This window comes from Anser brachyrhynchus, assembly GCF_964034855.1.
Source record: "Anser brachyrhynchus genome assembly, chromosome: 1".
Classification (NCBI taxonomy): domain Eukaryota; kingdom Metazoa; phylum Chordata; class Aves; order Anseriformes; family Anatidae; genus Anser; species Anser brachyrhynchus.
In genome coordinates, this window is record NC_137694.1 from 16673771 (window position 1) to 16700960 (window position 27190).

Here is a 27190-nt window from a genome sequence, read left to right on the forward strand (position 1 = left end):
AGACAATCATTTTTAACTTACCGAGTTCTCATTTTGGATACAGTACAATGTGTTTCACTACTTCCATTAATCCTTGAGGATGCATTTTACAGAAACATCACCCGATGAGCCAAAATCAGAGTTTTTCAAATGCTAGTCTTTGATTAAATCAAAGAAGCAAAATAAAATGGATGTTGTGCTGTGAGACCGGATTTGTACCTGGGAAAGTGGGTAGACTTTACTCTTTTGATTCTTAGGTATTTTGATGAAGGAAACAGAAATGTTTGGGGAAGGATGAAAAAGAAAAAGCTGCATTTTCATATGGGTATTTTCTCAGAAGATCAACATTTGCCTCTATACTTCTCATTTCATACCTGCATACAGCCATAAAACCCCTGCTGAACAGAGATCTGGTCGCCAGAGACACCTCCCACAATGATGCTTTTCATTTTCAGTCCCGGTAGTTGATTTCCAATTTGCACAGTGCTCTGTTGAGGAAAAGGACAGCCGATAAGAAGTACTATCATCCTCTGCAACACAGACAGCTACTTTCTCTAGTGATGAAGTCAAGCGGTAGCTGACTGTACATTACAGAAAAAAATACTGAAGAAGTGAGGAGCTTGGACATCTGCATTTATTCAAAAGCTATATTATCATTAGGTTTAATAAATTAATATAACTTTTTTAGGCACTAATCACTGCAGAACATCTCTCAGAGCATAAGTATTTGTCCACAGTCTCCTTACAAAATATTTCTGTAATGCTTAGTGGCAAAGCTATAATGCTACTGTACCTGGTACATCCCATAGTCCAAGGACATGACGGCCAGGTACTTGATGTCTTTTCCGTCTTTAGCACTCTTTAGCTCGATTAATAAATGATGCCATTCCCCATCACTGACCCGTGTTTGGGTCATCTTCAAACTAGCAACCTGGCTCAGGCCACTGTACACTTCGAACTGCACATAGTTGTTCAGTATCTGTTGGGAAAAAAAATCATGTTTATTCTTTGAGACATATTTAGATTTGGTGGGTAAGGAGGCAAGATAAAAAGCGTTTCCTTAGAAAACCTCAAAGGAAAAGAATACAATAAAAAAGAGAACACTTGCAATAACTCCTTGTATAATTTCAGACACTCAGTTTCTAACTTACCTTACTGGGGGGGGAAGAGGGGGAAGTCAACAGAGACACATTCTTTTCATTTGTGTTAATGCACACTACTAACTTTGTTTAGAAAACCTTAGACCACAGAATTTGAAGTTTAGAACGATCACAAGTAGAATGCTGAAGAAATCTTTTGTATTTACTGATGTACATTTAGCTGGGTGGACGAAGCTGTGTAGTTCATGTGTCCACATCCACTGATGAGGATGGGGGAGAATTTCTTAATACTCTTCCAAGCAAAAAAGGCTACATTTCTACCTGGATGTTGATCTTGGATGCTGCTCCAGCGTTTGCTTGCATTAACATGCCATTGACTTTCCGGGTTCTGAACATCAGCCCAATGTACCACGGCACAGAGATGGTAATGTCAAGGTCACTCCAAATGATGATGCTCTCTCCGCTGAAACGCTGAGGAGAAGGCATTACTGTAAAACAAAAAAACATGACAGAAACACTTTATATCCTTCAGGACAAAGGTTAAGAGTAGAAATAACGTGGTATCATGGTGGTGGCACGAGGCAGCACCTCCACACTGCTACTGCATTATACAGGCGAGAGATGTTCCTGGAAAGGTAAGCTTCGGGATCTCTGCTGATAGATTTCTGCTGGTGAGTGGGTGGACAAAGCAGGAAATGCGAGGGCAACACTTGCTGCAGATGCTTTCAACATATCCTTGATTACCTGCTTCTAATTAACAGATTAAACGCAGAGGAAAAGGCTCTGAGGCAACAGGAAATATAAATTAATTATAAATACACCACGGCCAAATTATTCAGCTGTCTCAGCTACGTGGTCATTTTGCAGAGAGAAAGCTCTTGCGGAGTTACCAGAACCATCTGCTGTAGACATCTAGAGCTGATAGCTGAAGTGTTGCCCTGACGTCTAACCCTGCACGAACACGCGGTGGCTTTGGTGTGGGATCTGCAGTCAGGCAGCTCCCGACTGATGTCCTCCCTTCCAGGCATGGTGCAGCAGCTTTTTCCAAGTGGAAGCTGGCTCCTTCACCCCGGCATAAGCGCAGGAAGCCTCAAGAAACACCTGCTCAGGCTTCCACAAGCACTAGCAGGGGCATGGGGTGGGACAACTAAAGCTTGGCCTGGTCGTGAAATCCACACAGCAATTTAAAAGTTATCCATCGTACCTCGATCAGAGACTCACAGAGGGGCTGAGGCTGGCAGGGCCCTCAGGAGGCCAGCTGCTCCCACCCCTGCCCAAGCAGGGACACCCAGAGCAGGCTGCCCAGGACCACGTCCAGGTGGCTTCTGAAGGTCTCCGAGGAGGAGACCCCACAGGTTCTCTGGGTAACCTGTGCTAGTGCTCGGTCAGTAAAGAAGTGCTTCCTGATGGAAGCCGATGGTGACTTAGGGTTCTTGCAGACACCATTCCCTTCCCACACCTTCTCCCAGTTCCCCTCCGTTCCCTGGGGCCAGGGCGCACCTTCCCCTGCTTCTAAAACAGAAATCCCTGTCCCCCAGAGCTTTGGCCTCCGGCCTCACCCCACCTCTGGCCCTTCCCCGTGCCTGGGACCGAGGGGCTGCAGGGAGGGCTGGGTGCTTGGTGGTCTTCTGCCTGCAAAGAGTATTGAGTTATTATTGCCTTCACAGCAATGCCCAGAATCCCCTTGAAGATGGGAAACATTATTGCAGGAGGGACTCCTCAAAGGCACAACATAAAACAACCAGTTTCTGAAAAGCAGGCAATTGAAGAAGTTGGATTCTTGCCCTGCCAAAGCCATTGCTCACAGTGAGCCTCATGCAGATCTAGCACTGCCAGAGCAAGTTAGGAAATGCAGCAGCCAATCACTCCTACACAAGAATGTAATACGTTAGCTACAACTTTTTTTTAAAAAAAAAGCTGCCTAATAATAGCTAATATTATTAGGACCATTGGTCATATCTGAGCACCCAAATGAGCAATCTGAAGGCCAGAAGCATTGTACATCAGTGATTCCTCCTGCCTTTACCTTCATGCTCCTGAAATTTTGGTCACGTATCAGAAAAATTCATTTTTCCTTGTTTTGTGATTTTTCCCTTGGGACATTTTGCTCCACAAAATCATCAAAGAAGCAAGTGGCCTGCTGCCCTCAAAGTATTAGGGAAATAAATTGAGGCATCAGCAAGAATAAGGGGTTACAGAATGACAAGGAAAACGTGCAGGTCTACACAGCACTGGGGCACAGGATACCACAGAGGTGGGGGCACAGTGCTGCTACAATTGTCATCAACTGTATTACTTTAACCAAGGCTGAGTTTCAAATGATGGCTAATGGACACTTCCGAGGTGATCCTTCAAATCCAAAACTGTGTTTTGGTCTTCTTTTTGGGGTAAGAAAATGATGAATAAACCCACATTTTGACTGGATTTTGAATTTCCTGTTCAAATCTAAGAGGAGGACGGAGGAAATAAAATAACTGGCATGTGGTAGCATTACTCCCCATTTACTCCAGCACAGGGCACAGCAGAGTCAGGCCCTGGCATCCTCTCAGAAGACATCAGTGTGGGTTTGCACCAGAGAGGCCAAGCCATCAAGTACTACGTGACTCATGAAGGGAACACCAGAACTTCACCAACGAAGACACTTGACATGAGACACATGGGAAAATCAGATCTTCATACAAACCTGGAGAGCTCAAAATATTTGAGGAGCTTCTACAGAAAGCAGGTCTGTAGCTGGTGGCAGTAATAGCAGCTCTGGGCTCTGCGTGAGGTGGTAGATAGGAAGAGGCATCCACCATCCCTTTCCCCCACCCCTCACCCTGCAGACCCTCATTTCTAAGTCAGAAAGCCAACTGTGTGCTCTGCCTGCAGCCCTCTCCTCCTAGGCTGCTGCTTCTCAGTCAAGGTGAGAACAATTTCAACCCTCTAGTTCTGGCCCTCTGGGTGAGGCATGGTGTGCTGAAGTGGTTTGCAAACATTGTGGCATGTGCAGCTCAGCTTGGAGACCTGCTATTCCAGGGTCCATGTCCTGTACGGTAATCAAGAATGTCTGTTTCGGGGTAGATACACCAAAAGAACAAATCCTTGCTCATGCTATAAACTATTCTAGATGGAGTTGCCAACCCTGGACGTATTTAAGAGATGTGTGGATGTAGTGCTTAGGGATGTGGTTTTCTGGTGAACTTGGTAGTGTTAGGTGATGGTTGGACTGGATGATCTTGAGGGTCTTTTCCAACCAAAATGATTCTATGATTCTAAGTGTATAAGGGGGAAAATGGAAATGAAAGCCTACCATATATGCCTCAGAGCAAGCACAGCCAGAATTTGTCCTGTTTCTTGGAAAGTCATGTCTAGTTGAAGCAGGCTGTCTTTCTTGTAAGCCTCCAGTGCAAGGGACTCCAGAAGAGTGACCCTCCACCAGACGTGGTGGTGCTGCCTTAGAGCGGGCAGCCCACTGTGGCACTGACCCCACGGTTCCCCTCATGCAGGCTCCTCCTCATTTCCTTAGGAAGAAACTACCTGCGAGTTCTTGATGCCCTATAAAACACACCTGCAGCTCCTTCCTCATCCCATATTAATGAGGTTTTACACACACGCACACAACGTATTCAATCAAAGAAAAACCCAGTAAAACTGAAAGTGCTGGTGCTCAGCAGAGACGGCCTTCTTGCCAAGGAAGTGGTGATTAAAAATGCACATTCAAGCCCGGTCTGAGTCAAAGCCTAATAAAATCAGCAGGATTCTTTCCGGTGATTTAAGGGGGCTTAGGATCAGGCATTTTTACTATAAACAAATTACTAAATACTGCCAAGTGCTGTGGAACTCCTTTGGTCTTGCAAATAAATCAATGAAAGCTGCTGTTACTCATGACAGTAAGTCAGCTATCATATTTACTGTAGAGGTGATCTCACGATCATTTCAAATAGACAAGAGGTGATTTTCAGTCTCAATCGCAATCTTCTGTTACCTATCCCTTAGACATCACAGCTGGACATACATGCTCTGAGATGTCAATGGCTGGTAACGAGACGTGCGCACATGACTTCACACAAGGGGCCCCTGCGTCCTACCTTGCTCGCAGTTTTTCCCCCCGTACCGTATGGGGCACTCGCAGATGTAGGTGTTCCACTTGTTGACGCACGTGCCTCCGTTCTGGCACCAGTTGGCCTCGCAATAGTTCCTCTGTGCTGCACAGCCTGGAATTCAGGAAAATGGTTACTTTGCGTGGCTTTAGCAAAAAAAGGGCTCTGGATGATTGACTGTGTCTGAGTTTCTTTGCAAAAAGCAGACACAACCGCTACAGCGTTTTATTTATTTTTTTTAATATACTTGAAGTCAGTGAAGCAAAGTGTGGATGGCAAAAGTTTTCATGAGCTTGGCAAGTGTCACATTCATAAAGACAAATCTATCAATGGCTATTCAATACAGTCACTGAGCTGTAAATCTCTGGGTGGTAAGAGAAAATTTGGGGCACGTATCTGGCCACCACTGCTGGAGACAGCCAGGTAGACCAGTGCTGTGACTCAGCACCATGGTTCTCAGTTTACTGCCATGTAACCAAGAAACCAGCGTGTAGTGTTACACAGAGGAGTAACACTATTGTAGGTCAATGTTTTAGACCATGTGGGAACATGCTTTGAAATGAGGAAAAAGAAATCCATCCTAAAGAAAACATTTATTTTGTCATGCCCTTCCTGATGTATATTTCCACAAGATAAAAAATTGTGTTTAATTAACATTAGAGACATGAATGTTAAAAAAAAAGCTCCAAAACAAAATAGTAAATTTAAGCTTATGCCACAACTTCCTTCTTAATCCATGATCTGTGCAACATACCTATAAGAACCAAAATTTAGGTCTTACATGGACCTGCAGCAGGGTGGGAGGAAAGGACTTGCCATTCTTCTGTGTAAGAGACATTTTTATGTTGACGAGAGCATTTTGTATAGGAGCTAACCCTCATCATTGATCCAGAGACTAGAAACCAAACCAGAAACTCCAACAGGCTGCTGCATGAAGCAGGCTTCACATTTGAAGGACTGCAGAATTTGACTTACAGGATAAACTTAATTTATGAAACAAATCATTACAAACATTGCCTTTTTCGTGAACTAATCCCATTGGCTTTCAGAGCAAAGTAACATTGAAAAGGTAATTTAAAAAAAAAAAACACAAAAAAAAACATAAGAGGAGTAAATTCCCTGTGCAAATTCCTGAGTGAAACTCATAATGATGCAGAAGGTTTAAACAAGCCCAGTCCTTTTCTGCATGCCACTTAATCCTTTAAGTGTGCACTATGCCACAGGCTACTGTGTGTGTCCTTGGCACAGGCACTGACGCACCTTGATCAAACAAATGAGGTGTGTTGAGCAGGTCTGGCTGAAGCTACGCCAGTGAGGGGGCCCCTTGAAATGCTGAAATGCTTTTTTATATACAGCTACGGCAGAGAGCTTTCTTCTGTTGACTTTTTATGTTTTTGGTCGTTCATACCTGGCAGCGTCCCATTATTGGCGATGTAGCTGGCCATGTCGATCGGCTTGCTGTCAATAGAGAGGTTCCTCATGCAGCCGATAAACTGCCTGTTGTGCACCGGGAAATCTTCTGGCAAGTTTGGGACCCCACCAAGCAAAAGAGGGCCGGTCAGGTCCAAAGATCTGAAGAAACAAAGAAATGGGTCACTATTTCCTGCACACAATTGGTTTGGTCTTCTTCCTTATCCTACTGTTTCCATAAGCACATCGGAGATGCTGAGTTTACTCGTGTTGCCGCACAACTCCCTGTGCTACATCAGCGCTTTCAGAGCTCATAATCAAGTGACTTTCTGGTAAAACAGCTGATCTCAGTGACAGTGCAGAAACACCATGACCTGTAATTTAGGAGTTGATGGATGCATATAGAATCCAATGACCTGTCTCTAACAGCTGAGGAAGAAAATGAAAATGTGGAAGAAAAAGAAAATTATGGGAAAATGTGCAGCCATGGGACAGTTCTTTCTGACTCCAGTGATCCAAGAGCTGGCTTATGGTCTGCAGCGACAGGGATGAGGTGCTGTAGATTTTAATATAGTGACTTCATTACTCTACAGTGCCAACCCTTTTTAAAATCTTCTGAAGATCTTAGTCTTCATAACATTTGGTGGAAGTACGTTCTGCTGACCGACTCCACAGTGTATAAAAAAGTTTATCATTTGGTCAGTTTGAATTACCCTTAATTTTTATGATGTTACCTCCTCTTGGGATTTTAGAACAGCATGTGCATCTCAATGGCCTTTCTGCTATCATTCATTATTTTATACACCTACTATGTTGCTTGCTATCCATCTCCTCTTCAGACACAACAGTAATAATATTTTTTGGTCTTTCCCCACAGGAAAGCTTTTTTTTTTTTTAATACTGAATGATTTTTTCTGTGCCTCCTTTATTTCTATCTCCTTTGAGGATAGGACTGTTAACTTAAATTATGTAAGTAATAAGCTCTTCAGCAATCCCCTTCCTAATAATGCGTAACATTTTATTTGCCTTGCTCTCTAAATGTTCATACTGAGTGGATAATTTTGGGAGGCCATCCACACTGTTTTCCAGTTCTTTTTGTTGCATTTTACAAGTAATTTAGGCACATGTCTGTATCTACGTGAAATCGTGCATTCCACCCAGTGTGCCAACACTTGCAGTAGCCTCCACCAAATTTCATTTGCTGAACTAAAACTTGTAATTTTTTCTTGTTAAGTTGTATCCCTTTTTCTAACTTAATTTGTTTGGCAGTTAACCTTGTATTGTTGACTCTCCCTTGGAAGGACAGAATGAGTGGAAAACACGGATATAGGAAATCCTTACTTCTTTGAGCCAGTCTGAGTCCCCTGGGCGGCACAGGTGTAGTTTCCAATGAGGCTCCCGAAGCGCACGGCCACCGCTGTGTCGCAGTCATCCACGGTCACCACTGCCACCTTCTCCCCCGAAGGCCCGTGGGGAATTCCTAATCGCCCAATGTTGGGCTTCAAGAAGCAAATGGCACATGTCACACAGCGCTATATACACACAGGATTTAAACGCTGGTTCAGCCAGCTCAACAACATACTTCTTACTCTCAAAAAGGGACTAAAATAAGATGTGTAAATGACGCAGCAGAAGCTAAGTTGACCTATGAAATCGAGGCAAGAAAAAAACACAACAGACGGATGAATTTATAGGGTTCATCCACGCCCCATGTGATACACAGCATGGTCAGAAGTGGCCTCAGTCTTTGCCACTACTGAACCACTTTGGCCCAAATCACTTCAAAAGGGTGCTTTCTTACTTCTGCTCAACAAACTCTAATAAATTCTGTTCATTTTGCAGCTCTTCGCCTCAAGCGAATGAAGGCACTTCATTTTTAACATCGTTTCTGCCTGAAGACATGAAGACGTAAAGTGGTGTAATACCACAAGGGAGGTCAGCCTCACATAAACCAGGTTTTCCCTGAAGGGGATACTATGCCAGAGCCACCGGAAACTGAGCGCGGGTTCCAAAATAAGGCTGTAGCAAAAGGTTGTCCGATGAGTGGGAGGGACCAGTCATCCGAAGGAAATTCAGTGATTGCAACAGATAGGGAAGCCTATGGGACCGAGAATCCAAACCCAATCACCTCCACCACAAGCACATCCTTCATCGCCGGTACGCATCCCTTAATTTCCCAGTGGAGGGGCACAGGCTTTACCCCAGCATGACTGATGGGAGAGCACATCTGCTACCCAGAAGCTCAACAGCTGCCACCTCTCTGGTGGAGAGATGCACCGCTATGGTTAAAAAAGGGACCACGTATATACAGCACGTATGTATATACAGCATATACGTATATACAGCAGCGTAATAGCCTTAGTGAAGAGCTAAGAAATTGTAGAAGAAAACTCTGTCATGTTTAGTGTTTGTGTAGAGCTGCAGAGTCCTAATTGACCACTGGTACGGGATCTCTCAGGACTTCTGAGGCGAAAGAGAAGCAATGAGCTGAACTTCCCTGCCTTTGCTCCTGTTCCTCTATGGGCAAAGGGACACCTCACAGGAGTGAAATCACCAAGATCCGACCCAGACAAGCAGCATAACCAAAGCCAAGAGATATTTTTATCATGTGTTGATCAACAAAGCTTGTAAACGTATGAAAATGGAAGATGGCTAGGCATTACACTCTAGTTTGCTGTACACTCACTTCAAAACACATACAGCTCAATTGTGTACTGAAATCCCTTATTTCTAGAGCAAACAGGGAAGCAGCAAGGGGGATAAAAACCTATTCTTACTGCTTCAGTTGTACACACATAAATGTATTAAAATACTTAAAATCATATCATCATTGTAAAGAGATACAGATTTATTTTTAAGGGTAATTATCCTAATGTATAAAAAAATTTTAAAAGGGTATTTCCTGGTGTCGATTCCAGTTGGAAAGTATTTTCCATTTCCTCTACCTAATGTGAACACACAGTTTGGCCGTTATACAGTATAAGGTTTTGACCTCTCCTAATTGATATTAAGGCAGATTTTATTTTTCCAATACTCCCTTTGTTGCTGCCTAGCTTGGAAAGACAGGAAGCATACGTAGTTGCGGTGCTGAAAATATTATTGTATGCAATGATGGAAATGGTAGAGAGCAGCTTTTCAAAGCAAATGAAAAAATACTTAAAAAATAAACTAGCTGACGGGCAAACTTTCCCTTCCAAAATTAAAATGTTTACATTCTGGGTGCTACTTCTATTCATTCGGAGGAATGATTTGATTAACATTCATGTTCTCTTGCTTCACTGAAATAATCTATTGTTTCTTACATGGGAGCCTTGACAAAGGGAGGGTATTTATTCTCGCAGCAGGGGGGATCTGCCCAACGTTAATCAAGATTGCAACCTGATGAGACTCATCAGTTTGCAGCTGCTCCTTCACAGTCAAGTAGTTGCAGTGGCAAATGGATTTTTTTTCTACTTTTATGTAACATCAAAATTGCAAAGCTTTTCTCTAGATGTTGACTGGTAACTGCAGTGCAGGCCTCTGGCATGTGATGACCACACAGAACCACAAGATGAAGCAAAGTAAATTGATTATTCAAGTGAACAAAAACAGACCCGCATGCAGTTCAAACCACCCTTAGTTCAAACATGTCATAATTTTCTGACCATGTTAAAAGACCCACTTGATAGAACGGGCCAGAAATTCAAGAATATGTTGCTGGGAAAGGAAAGAGATTCTCTGAGTGATTTCATGTGAGCTGGACTTTTTTTTTTCTATGTCACAAGTACTACACCACTCATCTTTTCAGCCCCTAGCTTAGGGAATACTTTATAACTTAAGTAATGTGAATAAAAATAAAAAGCTGGAATGGACGGAGCCTAAGTTAGGAGTTCCTGCAGTACTGAATCATGAAACTGATTTTATTCATTTAATATTTTGATTAATACTAAATGTATATTTTTTGGGGTAATTGAAAGGGTATTTAGAGTATCATGCATTTAAAAAAAAAAAAGAATCACTTTGAATATCTGAGTCCTAAAAAGAGAATTAATCACACATTATGAAACTTGGGATCTAATGACAAGAATTTCTACTGTAAGCTTAGAGATCGTCAGCTATAAATGATGAAAAGTATGGAAGAATTAACTGTATTAATTGGCTACAAAGCAATTATGAACCATGGTGCGATTAAAACTTAAGAGGCAATGCAACAGTGGGTTGTTGCAAGGATGGGTATTAGGCAAATTTTATGACAATGAATAGCAGAGAATGTTGTGGATAATTTTGAATTCATTTATTAAAAATAACTTCAAACTAGAGCAGATGCAAAGTAAAGGCTGAGGAAGGGTTTTGGAACCGAGAAGACTATCACTGCAATGGACACGGTACAAGAACAAATGGGTAAAAGATGCCCTTGAGTAACATAGGCTGGAAATCACCAGGTGATGCCCAGTCATCAGAGGGGTCATTTTTGGGAGAGTATCAGGGGCAAAAATGATAAAAAAGAACTTTGTTTGTTTGTGGTTATAGGAGCTGGTGTTAGCAGAGGACTGACCTATGTTTGTAAGAAAATAAATCATAGTAATTAATACTTGGAAAATGCACAAGAAAGTGAATTCCCAACACTAAATGACAATACAAATATCTACATTTCAGGCACGAGCTTTGCTTCTGTGCAATACAACTGGAGCAAGACTGATCCCAAACAGTAGGAACAGCTAACACAAACCAGCATTAATTCACACTATTATTTTCTGGAAATATGTTCACGGAATTAAAAGCCAGACTTTCATCTGGGTACTTAGCAGTCCTTTCTGCCTGTCAGACTCATCTCCTGAAGCACCATGCTACCGAAAAGGCAAGTTTCATTAGCTGTGCCAGTTCTGCACTCATGAGTAAATGTTCAGTGTGGTGTACAGGAATTTACCAGCATGACCCCCATTAATGGCAATGCAAGTCATGTAACTAAGTTGCTGCTCATGGAGCTGAAAATTTACCTTGTGCTGCCTAGCCCTAAAGACTGCCTTTTAATTTAGCACTTGTCCAGAAAGAGGTTGGGATTCAAACTTCAAAGACCACATGCTGTAAAAGCGAGTAGCAAGCAGAGGAACCAAACAGTGCCAGAGAGAGAACTGGGTCTCACTTAAACAAACTATGAAAGAAATGTACTCCTCCTGGACTGGGGGGAAAAAAAAAAAGGCAACCCTGAGTGTTGCAGAATTTTATCACCATCATGTATGTAATGATTCTTCAAACATTCAGTGTATAGAATCATAGAATCAGAGAATATCCTTGTGGGAAGGGACACAGAGTCCAACTCCTGGGCCCGCATGTGTCCGAGAGCGTTGTCCAAATGTTTCTCGAACTCCAGTAGCTTGGTGCTGTGCCCACTCCCCTGGGGAGCCTGTCCCAGTGCCCGACCACCCTCTGGGTGCAGAACCTTTCCCTAACCCCCAGCCTGACCCTCCCCTGTCCCAGGTCCATGCCGTTCCCTCGGGTCCTGTCGCTGTCCCCAGAGAGCAGAGCTCAGCGCCTGCCCCTCCGCTCCCCTCGTGAGGGAGCTGCAGGCCGCCATGAGGCCTCCCCTCGGCCTGCTCTGCTCGGGGCTGAACAAACCCAGGGACCTCAGCCATCCTCATACATCTTCACCTCTAGGCCCGCCTGTATGCACAGCCACGGCATCCCATATTAAAATCTGCTGCATTGACATCTATGCTTGCTTCTCAACTACATACAGAGTCTTTTGTCAAAGTGAAAGAAGCATGGCCCTGACACATGAAGGAAGCCCCTACATTTCTCTTTTTCTTTAAAACAAGATGAACCATATTTATGTTTCTCAAATTATGGCAATAAGTACGTAAAATTGTAAACAACGACATGAAACTTAACTTTCTCTCTCCAAGCTTTCAGGAAGGAGATTAGCAGTTCTGATCTATGGGTGGGTAATCTCAAATTTCAGATCTATGCATGGCATTCTCCCAGGCCCAAAGTCACAGGAATGACAGCGTCCCGGGATGTCTTGAAAACTGCAGCACCCTTCCCAACCAGAGCAGAGTTAACCGTGAGATGTCCCACACGTCTTCTGGCCTCAGTGGGGACCCGGAGGGACAACCTTCTCAAGCTGCGAAGGTGATGCAAGTCCCTTGGCTGCTGACATGGCCACCTGGGGGATTTCCTGTGCTTGCAGTCGGTGGCGGAGCGAGAGAACGCCACCCCAAAGATATGTCACTAGAGATGCCAAATCTGATTTTAGTGAAACCCAAGGACGGAACAATGAACTGTTTTGACTTTCCCCCACAATTTCAACAGAAAGAAACACACGTAGGTTCTCACAGGTGCGTGTAAAATGCTGGGAAGCTTCATCTGTGAACTTGCTTCATATAAATGGAGACCGGAGAGAGGAGAGAAGGTCATCAAAACACATCTGTTTATAGTTTGCGTATCTACTGCACAAACCTACTCCCATTCCACTTAAAATATCACAGAGATATTCTGATCCACTTAAAATATCACAGAGATATTCTGATGCATCTCAGTTTCATTTGGATCTTCTGTTATTTTAAAGTAAATATTTAAACTGCTGGAGCCCACAGAGTTACTTATTAAGGATACAGATGATCTAATAATGCACAGTGAATGGAAAAGACATACAGATTAATGGATAATGGAAGCCTTGTCTTATATACTTAACAATTATATTTTTATATTATAAATAATACTTTTTTTCAAAAGCCATGATGCAAAATGTTGGAGAGGTTTAAGCAAACAGTCCAATCTTTGGTCGATTTATTTATAATTAAGCCAGACTATATACTGTAGATGTAAAAATATTGCAAAGTGCAAATGTTTGTTTAGTTAGTCAGCTGCAGCAATGAGGATTAGGTGTCTGGATCTCACCCTGTATTAGTTAATCCGCAAGATACTAGGGCTTTCCCGAGGGTCTCACAAATCTCTAATCCACCAGGAACATCTTCTTCCAAATTCCTAGTTCCAGTCTCACATAAGAAAATTACCATTTGAATTTTTGCAAGGATGGGAAGAGGGATACTAGAGCATTTTTGTCACCTACAGGAGAGTGTTCCAACTTCACAGATATTTCCTGTACTCAGACTCAAAGCTGTGCTCTCCGGTCTGAGCCTCAGCCACGATTACTTCCGTCTGCTTCAGCCACCCCATTGAGACTATTGAAGGAGCTGACAGCAGAGGAGAGGACTCAGTAGCAATCTGTAAATGTGGCCAAGAATTTGAGAAAACAATAGGAACTCTCGAAAGTGAGACCCCACTGATCTAGCAATGCTTGGCATCAGGAGAGCTGTTTTTCTCAGAGGACAGATATGTCCCCGTGCTGTAAGTACTGCCCTTCCTTAGCTCACTGTACACATAAAAAAAAATCTGTTTTAGAAAGCTGGTCTTTTATCCAAATCCTTTGTGTGCCATGGCTTAATATGCAGAGCTTGCCTTGTTTGTCTTTAAATAAGTCCGAATCTGTAAAAAGAAAAGCCATCCTGAAGTCAGTGCCAGCCTTTCAGTGTTTCCAAGAGTTTGCTTACTGGACAAAAGTTACCCTACTGTTTTTGTTAATCAGTAGCTAATGATTTATTGACTGTTAGGAGTGGTTAAAGGTTAAAAAGAATCTGTTTCCTAGCTATTTTTAATACAAAACAACACTCCTCTGCATTGCTAACGTGCTGGTTCAGCCCCCAAAACCCGGTGGTGCTCAGTGCAGAGCACCTCACGCTCACACCCTCTGGGGCTTTTTTCGTCCCAGAGCCTCCAGCTACAGCGACAATGGGGGAAAATGGAGCCAGTGGCAGGAGGGATGCCGCTGTCAGGGTCTGTCCCCCCTCGCTGGCTCCCTGGAGCTCATTAGGCAGCCCGCCAGCCCCCCGGCTCCTTCATTAACCCTCCGGCCCCTGCTCCGCTATCCAGCGCCTGGAAGGGAGCGAGCCTCTCTGATTCCCAGGCGATGCCGTGCTGCTTCAGTGGTCAAAAAGCTCATTAACCGCCTGCCGCCATGGCCTGCCTGGGCCAGCGGCCCGAGTCCAGCCCCCACAAGGAAGATAAATAAATAAACAAGCAGGAAAAAAACAAACACATCGGGCAGCAGCAGGCAATGCAGGGAGGAGAGGCTAGGAAATGCCACCGAAGCTTAGTGCCGGGATGTGAACTTTTCTGATCAGTCGGGAAACTCCAAATTAGGCTAGATTAAGAGACACCATTGATGTTAATCTCTGCTTTTTTTCAAGTTTCCCCCTAGAGATTTCCAAAGCAACTTTAAAATTAGCTGGTGTGAAGAACAGAAAATCTCTTACACACATCCACTGGATCCCTCCTGATTAGTCACCAGGGAAAAGCAGGCCGCATCATTTCACATAAAACCCTTCTTCCTTTGATGTATGTATCCCCTTTACTCCCTGAATATTTTAATGGCATTTCTTTATACAAACTTGGCTCGAGTCGGTAGAGAAACATGAGAGCCTGTGACAGTGAAAAGGAAAACCCCAAAGCTTCCCATCAGTGAGTCAAAAATGCAAATCCTGAAAAGCCACCAGACCAGTTCCTTTTCCTAGACAAACTCCCTGCAACACCGGTAGCCCGGATCCAGGCTGGGCAACGAAGCTGAGCAAGTTTTGCTAGACTGATTTGTTATCTCCTGCCTGGCTGCATCCAGAAGCTAAGCTAAGTGAGTGGTGGTGCCCAACAAGCTGCTGCTCTCCTGGTGGTACAGCAGGGATGGGGAGCAGCCTTCCCATCCCACCAGGCATGTCCCACCACGTGGCAATGGCAAGGTGTTTCGTGACAAAGCTGTGAAAAGTCACAGGTACATGCACACAGCATCCAGCAGTGCACCTTTACTCCACGGTGTAACCAGCATCTTCACGAAGAGCATACAGCTCCTGCCAAGGGCAGGCTCTTGGATTTGACTCATTTTGGCCATGTTAGCTGCAGTGCTGATGGGAAGAAGGAGACTTCCCAGTCTGAAATGGAAATTTTATTCTCCTATTTGTATTACTAGATGCTCCTCAGCTCTTTGATGCTGAAGCAGCGAGGCAGCAAGAAGGACCTGTTTTGGCTGCCAAGAGACCTTGCCCACCCCTCCGAGAACATCCAGCTTGCCATGTGGAAGACACCAACTGCCATGTTGCCCTGCTGCAGGCCCCCTTGTCTGCCCTCCATGGCCCTTTCCTCCTCCCTGGACTGCCCCTTTCCTCTGCCCCCTCCTGCTCTTTGAACCCTTTTTCTGCTTTTTCCTTCCTCCCTCGCTTCCACATGTCTCCTGCAGCCTTGCTCTCCTTCACGTGCTCTCCTCTCCCACTTCAGCAAACCCTTCTTCATTCCCCACTTGTCCCTATGCCAGAACACTACTCCCAAACATTTTTGGCTTTATATAGATACAGCATTTTTTATACCTTAATTTTGCAACCAGGATGCAAACGTTATTGCTCTCAGAGTGCAGGGAACACCTAGAAATAGCACGACATGCCAGCCAACTCCTTCCCCTTAGCCTTGTCCCTGGGGACACCTTGCCAAGCGCGCTGCAGCTCCGTGTGGGTGACGGGGACACAGCTGGGTCCATCCCAGGGGTCCCACACTGCTGCGTGGGCTGCCCCCAGCTCTTCTTGGTGAGGGTCTCCCAGACCCCAGAGTGGCCGGGTAATTGCAAAGCCCTGCTTCCCCTCACTCCACAGACAGACGCAAAATGCCTGAAAAGTTCACCGTGAATCAGCGAGTTACTGTAGATTTAGTGTGTGATTAAACGGAGATAGCAGTGCACTTCAAAGCCCTTGCACCAAATTCCTGAGGTGCCATTTCAATGACTCTGCTAGAAACAGCGTGCCATGCTAAATCGGTGTTTCACCCCCTCCAAAACAGAAGAGAGGGTGAAAACGCTCCTTTGCAACAATAAAAGGCGCAGGGGCATTTTCTGAAAGAACAGCATACTTGCTCTGAAACAGAAGAGCACAAAACGGTGTTTGGGGATGGGAAATGGTTGTAACTGCAGGTGCAACTCTAATGGCAGGAGCGCAAACCTGTCAAACCTGAAGGAAATCATGCAGTGCCACAGCATCAGCGAAACCAGAACCAACTGCCCCCACCGCTGAATGTCCCTTGGTACCCCTGCCACACGTCCCCTGTCCCTGAAGCTGGCTTTGCAGAAGAGCTCAGCTGGCCGGCCTGCACAACGAGCTTTCCAGCAGTCCTCAAGGCGTGATGATTAAAGACCCCTCAGCCTGTGCCACCCTCCCACCTCTCCAGCTTTCAGAGGAGCTGAAAATCACCATTTGGGGAGGTGCCCCTAAACCTCCGAGGAGTTGCGTGGTGTGGAGGTGGCAGGCAGCTCGAGCTAACCAGGCTCACGGAGGGCTGCCCGGTACCAGCTCCCCCGGGACCAGAAAGCCCAAAGCCCTGGGTGAAGCCACGCAGCCGAGGCCCAGCCGGGGGGAGAAGAGGACCCAGGCCTTGAGCTCTGCTTGGTTTTGCCTTGGAGGCCCGGTCCGTAACGCCACGCTCTGCGTGAAGACCCTGGGGAGCGCTTCTGAAAAAGTTAATTTTATGTGCAGATACGAAATTGCTGCCAAAACAGGTAACTTCATCTGTCAGTTGCAAATTCAGCAGGAATAACGCTTCAAAAAGCAGGCAGGGGAGAGAAAGACAGGAAAGCTTTCGGTACTGGCCTGGCGCGCTGCTTGCCTAACAGCGCAGGAGATTTCTCGGAGCTGTTACAGATAGCTGAGCGATTCGGGGCTCGGGAGCAGGACACACTTTGCATTTCAATGACCTCCAAATGACTTTCACTGCTTTACACTTTCATTTCCTGAGACACAGCTTTAGAGGCGAGTTATTTGTTATTTTGTGTCAAGACAATGGAATGTCGCTCTGCAGCCAAGCCCCGGTTTCCTTTCTCAGGTATTAATCACTTTTCACTTACACTTTACCAGAAAAAAAAATGAAAAATCAACAAAAACAATTACTACTAATTGAAATCTGCACGAATAAATATGCTGTTCTGCAAGAGCAGATCGGATACCCCCCGTTATACCCACCAAAACCTGCAAGGGCTCTGCAGCCATGTCAGAGCAGGACCAAGAAAAAGTAAATATCAGCCAGGCGGCCCTGTGGTGATTTCCAGGAGGCGTAAGGTGTGTAGGGAAGGTTGCCACCAGCCAGCCCAAGTCCTGCTGAGGGAGCGTTAGGTGCACGCGGAGGAACATAAGGCCAGCACAACCCTGCAGCAACGTTTCTCCGGCCTTCCCGGCTCTTGCCTTTCCCACCTGCAGCACTGCAGGTGGAGCTCTGGATGGGTTTTCACAGAATCCTGCCGCGTTTTATGGATGAAAGGGACTAATTTTATTAGCTCCTCATGCTTTTGGCTTCTACAACCACAGAACCGGTGAGTCCTGCCTCAACAACATGGCTTCACCCGAGCTAAAATATTCCCTAAGAAAGGGAAATGCTGACTCTATTTAATGACTTCAAAGGCTGGTAAAACCACCAGAACTTAGGGCAGATAACCCTGCAGATTATACATCTTCACCGTTAACAACATTGTGTATTACTTCTGATCAGAATTTGTCAAAGGCTTTAGTTTCTGTGTATCAAATCTATGATCTCATCTAGATTAGGACTTCCACTGATGATCCTCAGGATTTGGGTGGAAGATGACGAGCTGGGCCTCAGCAAGGATGGGAGGCTTGAAATCGTCAGCCAGAATGCCAGGAAATGACTCAGAAACCGAACTATTTCTGCAGAGATTACCTTTTCACATGGCAATTTAAAAATTGGGTTTTGAGCATGTAGGAAACGACATGTTTTGCATTCAGACATTGGGAACATTTTCTGTGTTTGACTAGAACAGCATTTTGAACTTTAAATGTAAAATCTTGGCATGCTTTCAGCAATGGGAAATCTAATTTCTTTCCCTTCCTTTAGATGCTTGTAATTTTAATTGCTACAATTTTATTTTTTTTTAAACAGCCATGCCCACTAGCATCAAAATACATAATAGTACAAAGATAAATACAAGATAAATAACACAAGTGCACAGAAACAAATTCCTCTCATTAACAGGTCATACATACCCCATATCACGCAGGTGCCTCCAGCACTAGCTACTGTCATGCTTCATAAGCATACAAGTCTGCCCACCAAAAAAGCACAAAAATCCACTGATGCAGTAACTTTGATTCTTTTAAGAAAGTTGTAAAAAAATTATCACAATGGGATCCGACTAACAATACTGGTAAATGTTTAAAAACTTCTTTACCTCTGAAGTTGGAAAGTAAATTAAACATGCATGCCCCTCAGTACACCGTTAAAAATTCTGGCCCTGGTTAGCAAAGTAAGTGATTTTTTCAGTGGGATTGCTTTTCTTCCTTGTATAACTGAAGAAACCCCTTTCTCTTTGAAAAGGAGTCCCTGTCCTTTTTCCAGGTAACCACAGGCAAGACCCTTCCAAGACCAGAGGTAAAGACTTGGCTGCAGTCCCATTCCCTGTGCCCTGCGAACTGTCCCATGCTTAAGCTACGGAAGAGCTTCTGACCCCAGGAAAACTCTGGAGAAGGAAAGGCATCCAGCACAAAGCGATGATCTCCTGAAGGATACCATCAGTGCTCCGCTGGAAGCTAGCACTGGCCATTGCCTCCTCCTTGCCATGCCACCACTACAACCCTGCAGCACCTCCTGCTATTAAATATTAAATATTCATAATGAGAGTGGGGATAAGGGCATGATAAAATTAGCAATGACTAAATCTTAAGTAAGAATATCTGATTTGTTTTAAGAGGAAGCACTGTGTTTTAATATGTTTTCTGCCTGGTGCATTTGAGTTTATATGCTGTATTGGCATTTCTTAGAGTTGTTATGAATTTAGGTTTGGAAATGCATATTAAATATATATATATATATGCCCAGAGAAGTAGATTGACCCCAACTGAACGACTTTTCTAGTGTTCATAGCACCCCTCCCTGTCCCCACTCCCCAGTATTTGCTTAACACTGCGATTAATGCTCTGCATTTTTCTCCTCCAGGCAATGCCAAGAACTGCGAGGGCAGGTCCGCGCTGACCACGGGTGCTGCAGGCACAGCGAGTCACTGTGAGCCAGCAGAAGTCAAACTCTGGCAGGGCCCACATCTGATCAACAGTGGCATTATCATAACCTTCAACAACCGCTTTGTTTATTTAGAAAATCTCTCTCAATCCTTCAGCAAATTAGTTTGGAAGCCACTGGGAGGATTAACTTCAGAAATTCTCCCTCAGATCGCAATTATGTCTGCTCAGATGTCACGAGTGATAGACATTTACATAAGCCATATCCAATCTTTATTGCAAATTACATTTCCAGTCATTTGACTTGTGTTGGGATCTGTCGTTTCCAAGAGAGCTCCAAAAAACTGACAGAGGGAAGGGATGGGAAGCCTCGGCAGGTGCTCCCCAGCACAAGCTGCAATACCCAATACCTACCTACGAATGTCATTGTCAGATGCTTCTTCTGACTGTTCAGATGATACCGGATGGCATCCTGGATCCTTTCGGGGCAAAATCTTTCGCCCAGGGTCCAATGACTAAACGTTATGCCTAGCTGGTGGCAGCCCCGTGGCTTTTGTCCAAGGAGCTGGTAATGTCTATTCAGCTGCAGGCATGTGCCTGCCTTGTAAATCACCGGGGCAGCTGGCAGCCTCGCTGGCTGGCTGGGCAAGCAACGCCTTTGAGCCCAAAGGGGACGGGGGACGGGTAGTGGTGGGGACATGGGGAAGCCTGCGCTGAGCCCCCGTGCCATCCCCAGTGTCCCTGCCCATGGCAGGGGGTTGGCGCTAGGTGATCTTTGAGGTCCCTTCCAACCCGAGCCGTTCTATGACTCTAGGATTCAGTCTGTGTTGAAGAAATGGAGTAGAAATGGAGCCTTTCCCAAACTCTGCTGCCAGCCTTGCTGCACAGAGCTCCCATGCCACGTTCTTCTTTCCAACCAACTCATTATCTAAAGAATCAAGTGAAGCCCTGACCTGGCTTGTGGCTGCCTTTTTCTTCCTGATTTTACCTTCTTGCCCCTGTCCTTCCACTTCATCCCGAATCCTAAGCAAGCGTAGAAAGGATTTGTTCCTCTGCCCAGAGGTCCACCACCTCCACCACCGATGCTGACGCTCCATGGTACGTGCGATTTGTGGACGCAGACCCCAGATCACTCATCCTGCTGATGCTGTGTCACAGCTATACAGGCACAGTTAAATCACCGCTCGGGATCAGCCAGGCCGGCCAAGCAAGCGTGACAAGAGAGCTGCAACATGCACCCAAGGTGTGGAAAATCAGTTACAGCATGGGTCTTGGCACTGCAGCAGAGGGGATTTTGGCACCAGGAACCAGCCTTCAGTCAGTGTGTGAAGGATAGACGCAAGCTCTCCAGGAAGGAAAGGCACTGGCAAATTCTAGCCCTCGAGTGGGCTGGCAGCTAAATCTCTGCAGCATGAGCTCAGTCATCGGCAGCCCTCAAGCTCCAGCTTGCCCCAGCTGAAGGCCAGCTAACTCCATCGCTCACCACAGGCAGGAGGTTTTTGAAAGCACGTGCAGCTCTGATTTAGAGCAACGCGTGCACTGCGCTTTGAATTCACGGCACGCTGAAGATCAGCCCCGAGCAGCTCTCATTTCTTTCAAGTTTATCTCCAGCTGAAGAATTTGCCTGTTTTCTCCGGAGGCTGTCTCCAGGCGAGGCGCAGGTCTGGGCTCTGCCGGCTGGGAGCACACAGCGGTGGAAAGCAGCAGGTCCCTGCTACCCGTAAGCACTGCGAAAGGGGGGCTGCTCCCCAGGCAGTCAAACATCTGAAATAACAACCTCAGTGCTCCCCAGCAGCCTCAGGGAATGCAAGGAAGGAGTTAAAAAAGGCACCTTGCTATCTGTTGGCACATGTGAGAAGAAGCCGTGGTCCAGTTATGGAAGAAATGTGACGTTTGTCCCCAATATCTCCTTGCAAGGATGTAGAGGCTTGAGTCACCAGTACAGCCAGGACTCCAAAATGCCTGGCACCCGCTGTGTTTGCACCTCTGGGCTGTGGAGGAGCATCTCACACACACTGCCCCATCTCAGTCCCATATCTCAGTGTTTCTTCCGTGAGTCACTCTGTGAGTCATCTAGGGATTTGTTATCCCCTCCTCCACAACTGCTAGTGCGCATCAGCCACCCTGTGATAGCTTGTTTCTCTCTGCCCTGTTCAGGTTTTCCATCATTTAGGTAAAATTTTCCTGTGCTCCCTTAAACAGGAGCAGAAGGAGCTTCTGCCTACAGAAGGGTAACGTCCTTAAGCGACTTTGATGTCATGTATATGTAAGTAATGTATGAGATACACAGTACATAAATATACATGTACATGCCCTCTATAATTAAAGGAACATGTCCATACGTAAAACATTTTTATCTCGTGCCAAATGATGAATTCTACCCTGAGGTAATGACTCAGGTAAAACATTAACATAAATTTGATGGAGTATCTTAAATTCTGAACAAAATTACGTTTCTATCAGAAGTTTGGGAGAACAGCTTGAAGTTTTCACTTAATTAAAAACATCACCCAGTACCCAGGCTGAAGAGAAACCCCCGTGCCAAGCACATCCTACATCCACACGTGTACTTGATGCCCTACGTGCAGTGAACAGCAGTGATATTATCGATACTGAGCATCACTGCCATCAAACGCCCCGGTGGTTTTGGTCATATTCCAAACTGACAAATGCCAGCATCACTAAACCTACTGACTGTCGTTCACCCCATTAGGCTCAGGAGAGCCACGGGACTGAATACAGACCAGCACAGGCTGACTGTGCTCTCCTCTGATAGGAATCAGGCCACCAAGGCAAAGAGGGCAGCTCGTTTCACTGCTGCCCCTTACACCAGTTGTCCTGTGAGCAAGCAGCAAGTTGCTTCTTCTATTTCTTATCAGTGTTTTGTTTGCCAGGTTGAAATCTTCCCCTTTCTCCTACCTTTCCATCCTTCCAAACAACAATATCCCATTTCTTCTTAATTTCTTATAGACATATCTACCTCTCAAGAAAGCAGGGCATGCAGGTCACCCTTAATTCAATACCACCCGTTGATTTTACTGGCTGCAGGATCAGGACCCCAGAAGTTAACGTGTTTTAGCTAACAGAAGTGGTGAATGGCTGTCCTCCCTGCCTTCCCCCAGCTGTCAGCAAACCTCTATAATTGCAAAAACCACTACTAACAGGTAAACCGATACCTTGCTACTGGGTAGCTGACAAGACTTTTAATATGGAACTGAAACTAGAGAACAGTTATAAAACACTCCTGTAGCTCTTATAGCTACTAATTCTTTCCCCTTGGTGTTTTGCCTCCCAGAAATCCAATACAGAGCCAGCACTTACTTAGTAAGACATCTCTTGGACTCCCTTAGGCATTTCCACCGAAACCAAGTGTGGCAACGGGAAGCATCCATTTCCATCAGTGTACGCTAAATGAAACAATGCTGCTTCTCTTCTTCTTCTGATATAGCCTGGTTTGTTTCTGCAGTGCCACAGTGCCTGCACACAATTGTATTTGGGAGAAAGCACCGAATACTTGGTCTGGTAGAGAACTGCTTTGCTGCTTCTCCGCAAACACTGCGGTGAGTGGATGGGGTTGGATGAAGAATTACAGTGGGCATTGCCTACTGGTCAGAGATCATAGAATCACGGAATGGTTTGGGTTGGAAGGGACCTTAAAGACCATCTAACTCCACCCCCCCTGCCACATGCAGGGATGCCACCCACTCGATCAGGTTGGCCAAGGCCCCATCCAGCCTGGCCTTGAGCACCTCCAGGGATGGGGCATCCACAGCTTCTCTGGGCAGCCTGTGCCAGGGCCTCACCACCCTTACAGTGAAGAATATCCTCCTAATTCTAGTCTAAATCTCCCCTCTTTTATTTTAAGACCATTCCCCCTTGTCCTATCATTATCTACCTGAGTAAAAAGTCCTCCTCCACCTTTTATAAGACCCCTTTAAATATTGATATGCCACAATGAGGTCTCCCTGGAGCCTTCTCTTCTCCAGGCTGAATGTCCCCAGCTCTCTCAGGCTTTCTTCACATGAGAGGTGCTCCAGCCCTCTGATCATCTTCGTGGCCCTTCTCGGGACCACTCTAACAGCCCCACATCCTTCCTGTGCTGGGGGCCCCAGACCTGGATGCAGGGCTCCAGGTGGGGCCTCACAAGGGCAGAGCAGAGGGGCACGATCCCCTCCCTCCCCTGCTGGCCACCCCTCTGTTGGTGCAGCCCACGACGCAGTTGGCCTTCTGGGCTGCAGGCACACACTGCTGGCTCGTGTCGAGCTTTTTGTCCGCCAGAGCCCCCAAGTCCTTCTCTGTGGGGCTGCTCTGTGGAGCAATGCCCGCGACCAGCTGCAGTGGGCCTACCTCTGCTTTTTCTGACTTGCACTCCATATTGAGAAGGGCATCCAGCCACAAGAGAGACTTGCTGCAAGAATAACATCAATTTGTGTGGAGAAGGGCAAATGTAGGCTGCTGGTGACAGGTGGACTGACCTCTTCTTACTAAGTCCAAACCATTTGTCCCTCAGGGGCAGGGGACCCCTACAATGAGGAATTAATTATAAAACAACATTTTTAGACAGCTCTGCAGATACCTTTGATTTTGCCAAGCACACTGCTTCTGAGTTGAGCATAGAAAATAATCTGCAGGAGTCACTTCTACACTTCCTCCATGTTTAATTACCGAGCTGACCCTGCAGCAAGGCACCAGCTCCAGGGTGGCAGCATCACGTCGCAGGACCACGGGCTGTGCTAAGGAAATAGCTGCTGCAGAGGTTTCCTGCCAGGGTCACCCCCCGCATCCAAGTCACCCCCTCCTGGAGTCCAAATTTCAGTGACACTCAGCAAAATATCATCCACGGAGCTGCAGATGCCAAAAACTATTCAAACTTTGCTCGTATCCAACCACAATCAACTCAGATTTCAAGAACAGCTTTCAGAGCTGTGAAAACTCGTCTACAAAAATTTGCTTTGGACTGAAGTGATCTATATTATGTGTCAAAGCCTGTTAGCCCTTCTCCTCAAAAACTTAAGCTGAAAAATTAACCTCAGCTGTGAAGAAATCTAATACTGCTTATGAGAAGTGCAGCAGTATCTGAAAGCGCCGCAAAATACTGAGCCCCTTTTTTATACTACATGTATAAATGCAGAAAGAGGGAAATAACCTGAATGGTTTCTAGCTTTCTAGAAAAAAGGAACTGAGGTAGAAGGATGAAGCTAAGAGTACTGCTGCTCGGGGAGGCTGTGCTGTGCCTCAGCAGAGGAAAGGGGCAGAAGCAGCGATGGAATGAGGGCCTGCCACTGTGCAGCAGGATTTTGGAAACAGTGGAAGGATGCATCGCCTCCAAAACAGTAAGAGGCCTGCCCCCGCCAGCCTGCCCCCATGTCCTGCCCCCGCCAGCCTGCAAGCTGTGTGTAATTTAAGCCAAGTCATGAGTTTTGGGCACTCTGTTAGTCAAACATGTCTTAGCTACATCAAGTTTAGACGCAGCATCCCATTTACCTTGGCACAACACAAACCCCTAAATTATCTCTGCCTTCAGCCTCCTCACAGGGATGTTTCTTCCAAGTCGGTTAAAACGTGAAGTAGCCAGGGAACTGCTTTGCAAACAAACAGCAGCTGGCACGAAGGGCACCAAGGCCCACAGGGCTGCCCCCGCTGTATCTTTCACCACTGGTATGGAAAGGCGGTGAGATCAGTGGTGGTTCTCCCCCTGCTCTCCCTTTCTCCCCTGAATTTCCCCCTGTGCAGTGGGGACCGACTCGTTCTCCTTGAAAGAAGTGGGGCAGAGGAAGAAAATGATGACAGGGCGTCCATGTTAACGCCAGGAAAACACCATTCCCCGCACCGCCAGCACAGCTCACCTACCAGTCTGGCTGAAAATGAGGCAGGGGGTTATTTTTAACGCCCGTGTCAGTTCTCTTTGCCTTTTAAAGAGTGTCCCAGGCCCCTTATCTGCTTGACAGCGTGCCAGCGAGCTGCTCCAGTGGCCGTGCTGCAGCCATCACCTCCTCGCCCCCCGGGGAGCCCGAGAGCTGGAGCATCTCTCCACCAACTCTGCAAGTGCTGTTTGCTCTTCATTAAGGAAAGCGCAGGGTATGGGAACACATTTTGCACTTTGTAAGAAAGGCCTCGTGGTGTCCACAGATGCAAGCATGGTGACACACCAGGCTTCACTTCTCTGTGATCCAGACAGTAGAGAGCTAAAAGTATATTGGTTTTAAGCAAAAAATTAAGAAAGGTTTTTATTTCCTTAGTAAAATATCCTTCAGCTAGGAGACCCTTTGGACCAGGAGTCCAAAGAAAACTGTAATCCTCCCATTCAATCTGCCGTACAAACTGTGATGAAAGGATGCAGCAGTGGGAAATAAAGAACTTGCTGATCATATTAATCCTTCATCTTCCATTCAGCTTCCCACATTAGTATCCTGTTTCCTTTTTAACAGCCAAAAATGCTCCTCTATTTCCTTATGTAATCCCTCATAATGCTATCATGGTGGACTTAAAAGCGGCGCTCCTCGGGAACTAAACAAATTCTCTAATTTTTGCTACAGATGACGAGCTCTGACATCTCTCTGCACACAGTGACACTGTACACCCTAAAAGCCTGCACTTTGCTCTTCCTGAAGCAGCTGGCTTGCACAAATCCCCATCTAGTCAAACTGAACCTATGCATGACAGCTTCCAAGAGAGCAGATGTGTGACCGGGTCCTCTGGGGATCGCACCTCTGAGTGCCCCGATGGCACGGAGCAATGCTTGCTGCTTTTCTCTTGTACATCCTCTCATAGAGCAGAAAAAAAAAGGATGTAGTAAAATAGCCCCTGATTACTGAAAAGTGTCTAACATTTCACAGCCAAACTTTCCAAACCAGAGAAGCTGGCGCTAACTAAACTGGCTATTTCATGCAAGAAAAGAGAGTTATATGGAGCAATTTCGTTTTGCCTCAGAAAATTCTGTGTCAGTGGTTTGTAGTTACTGTGCTGAAGGCTCCTGCACTGTACAACACTTCAAAAACATCCAAATCAGTGCATCAGTCATTTTAGATACACTGACACTTGCAAGGGTTTGAAGAACTGAAAACTAAAAGAGTTGCAGGTACCTGGAGGTATCCCTGGTGGTATTTCTGGGGAGGACATACTAGGTCAGACTTTGCCTTCCTGAGACAAAGCTCAAAAGCCCTCAAAAGGAATTTTTGACCCAGGCAAGGTGAGTAAGACCAGCACCATTTTTGCAGAGCTGGTTAAATAAATAAAACTTGGGTCACCTGCATACATCAGCAGAGCTCAATGACCCGTGCCTCTATTACTTTACAAATCACAGGGGCATCGCCAACGTGATTTCCCTTACCTTGTTGTAGTACTGCACCTGGACCGAGTGCCACTGCCCGTCACTGACCCCTCCAGGAACAAACGGTGCCACCGTCGTGGTCGTCTCCCCTGCAAGTGCAGGCAGAAGAAAAAAAGCAGTCAGTGCTACCGCAAGCTCCACTTCACCCTAGACTGCAACATGGGATGACCCACATCAGGCACACGATGTGGTTGTCTTAATTCACCATGGAGGAATTTGGGTTTTTGTCCTGTGAGGCAGTAAAATCCTCAGTTTCATGGA

The 27190-nt window shown here is 45.8% G+C and overlaps 1 protein-coding gene across 5 annotated transcripts in view; it reads right to left on the minus strand.

The window, feature by feature from the left end:
* CELSR1 (cadherin EGF LAG seven-pass G-type receptor 1) overlaps positions 1 to 27190 on the minus strand; it is a 166589-nt gene that overhangs the window by 42287 nt on the left and 97112 nt on the right. For all 5 annotated transcript variants that reach the window (XM_080602472.1, XM_080602471.1, XM_080602474.1 and 2 more), the window contains exons 5-11: positions 26930 to 27018; positions 7913 to 8070; positions 6570 to 6733; positions 5150 to 5275; positions 1401 to 1567; positions 773 to 958; positions 354 to 467 (exon numbers count right to left, since the gene is read on the minus strand). In XM_080602472.1, the coding sequence (XP_080458598.1) occupies positions 354 to 467; positions 773 to 958; positions 1401 to 1567; positions 5150 to 5275; positions 6570 to 6733; positions 7913 to 8070; positions 26930 to 27018 (1004 nt within the window). The remainder of the gene's footprint in view (positions 1 to 353; positions 468 to 772; positions 959 to 1400; positions 1568 to 5149; positions 5276 to 6569; positions 6734 to 7912; positions 8071 to 26929; positions 27019 to 27190) is intronic.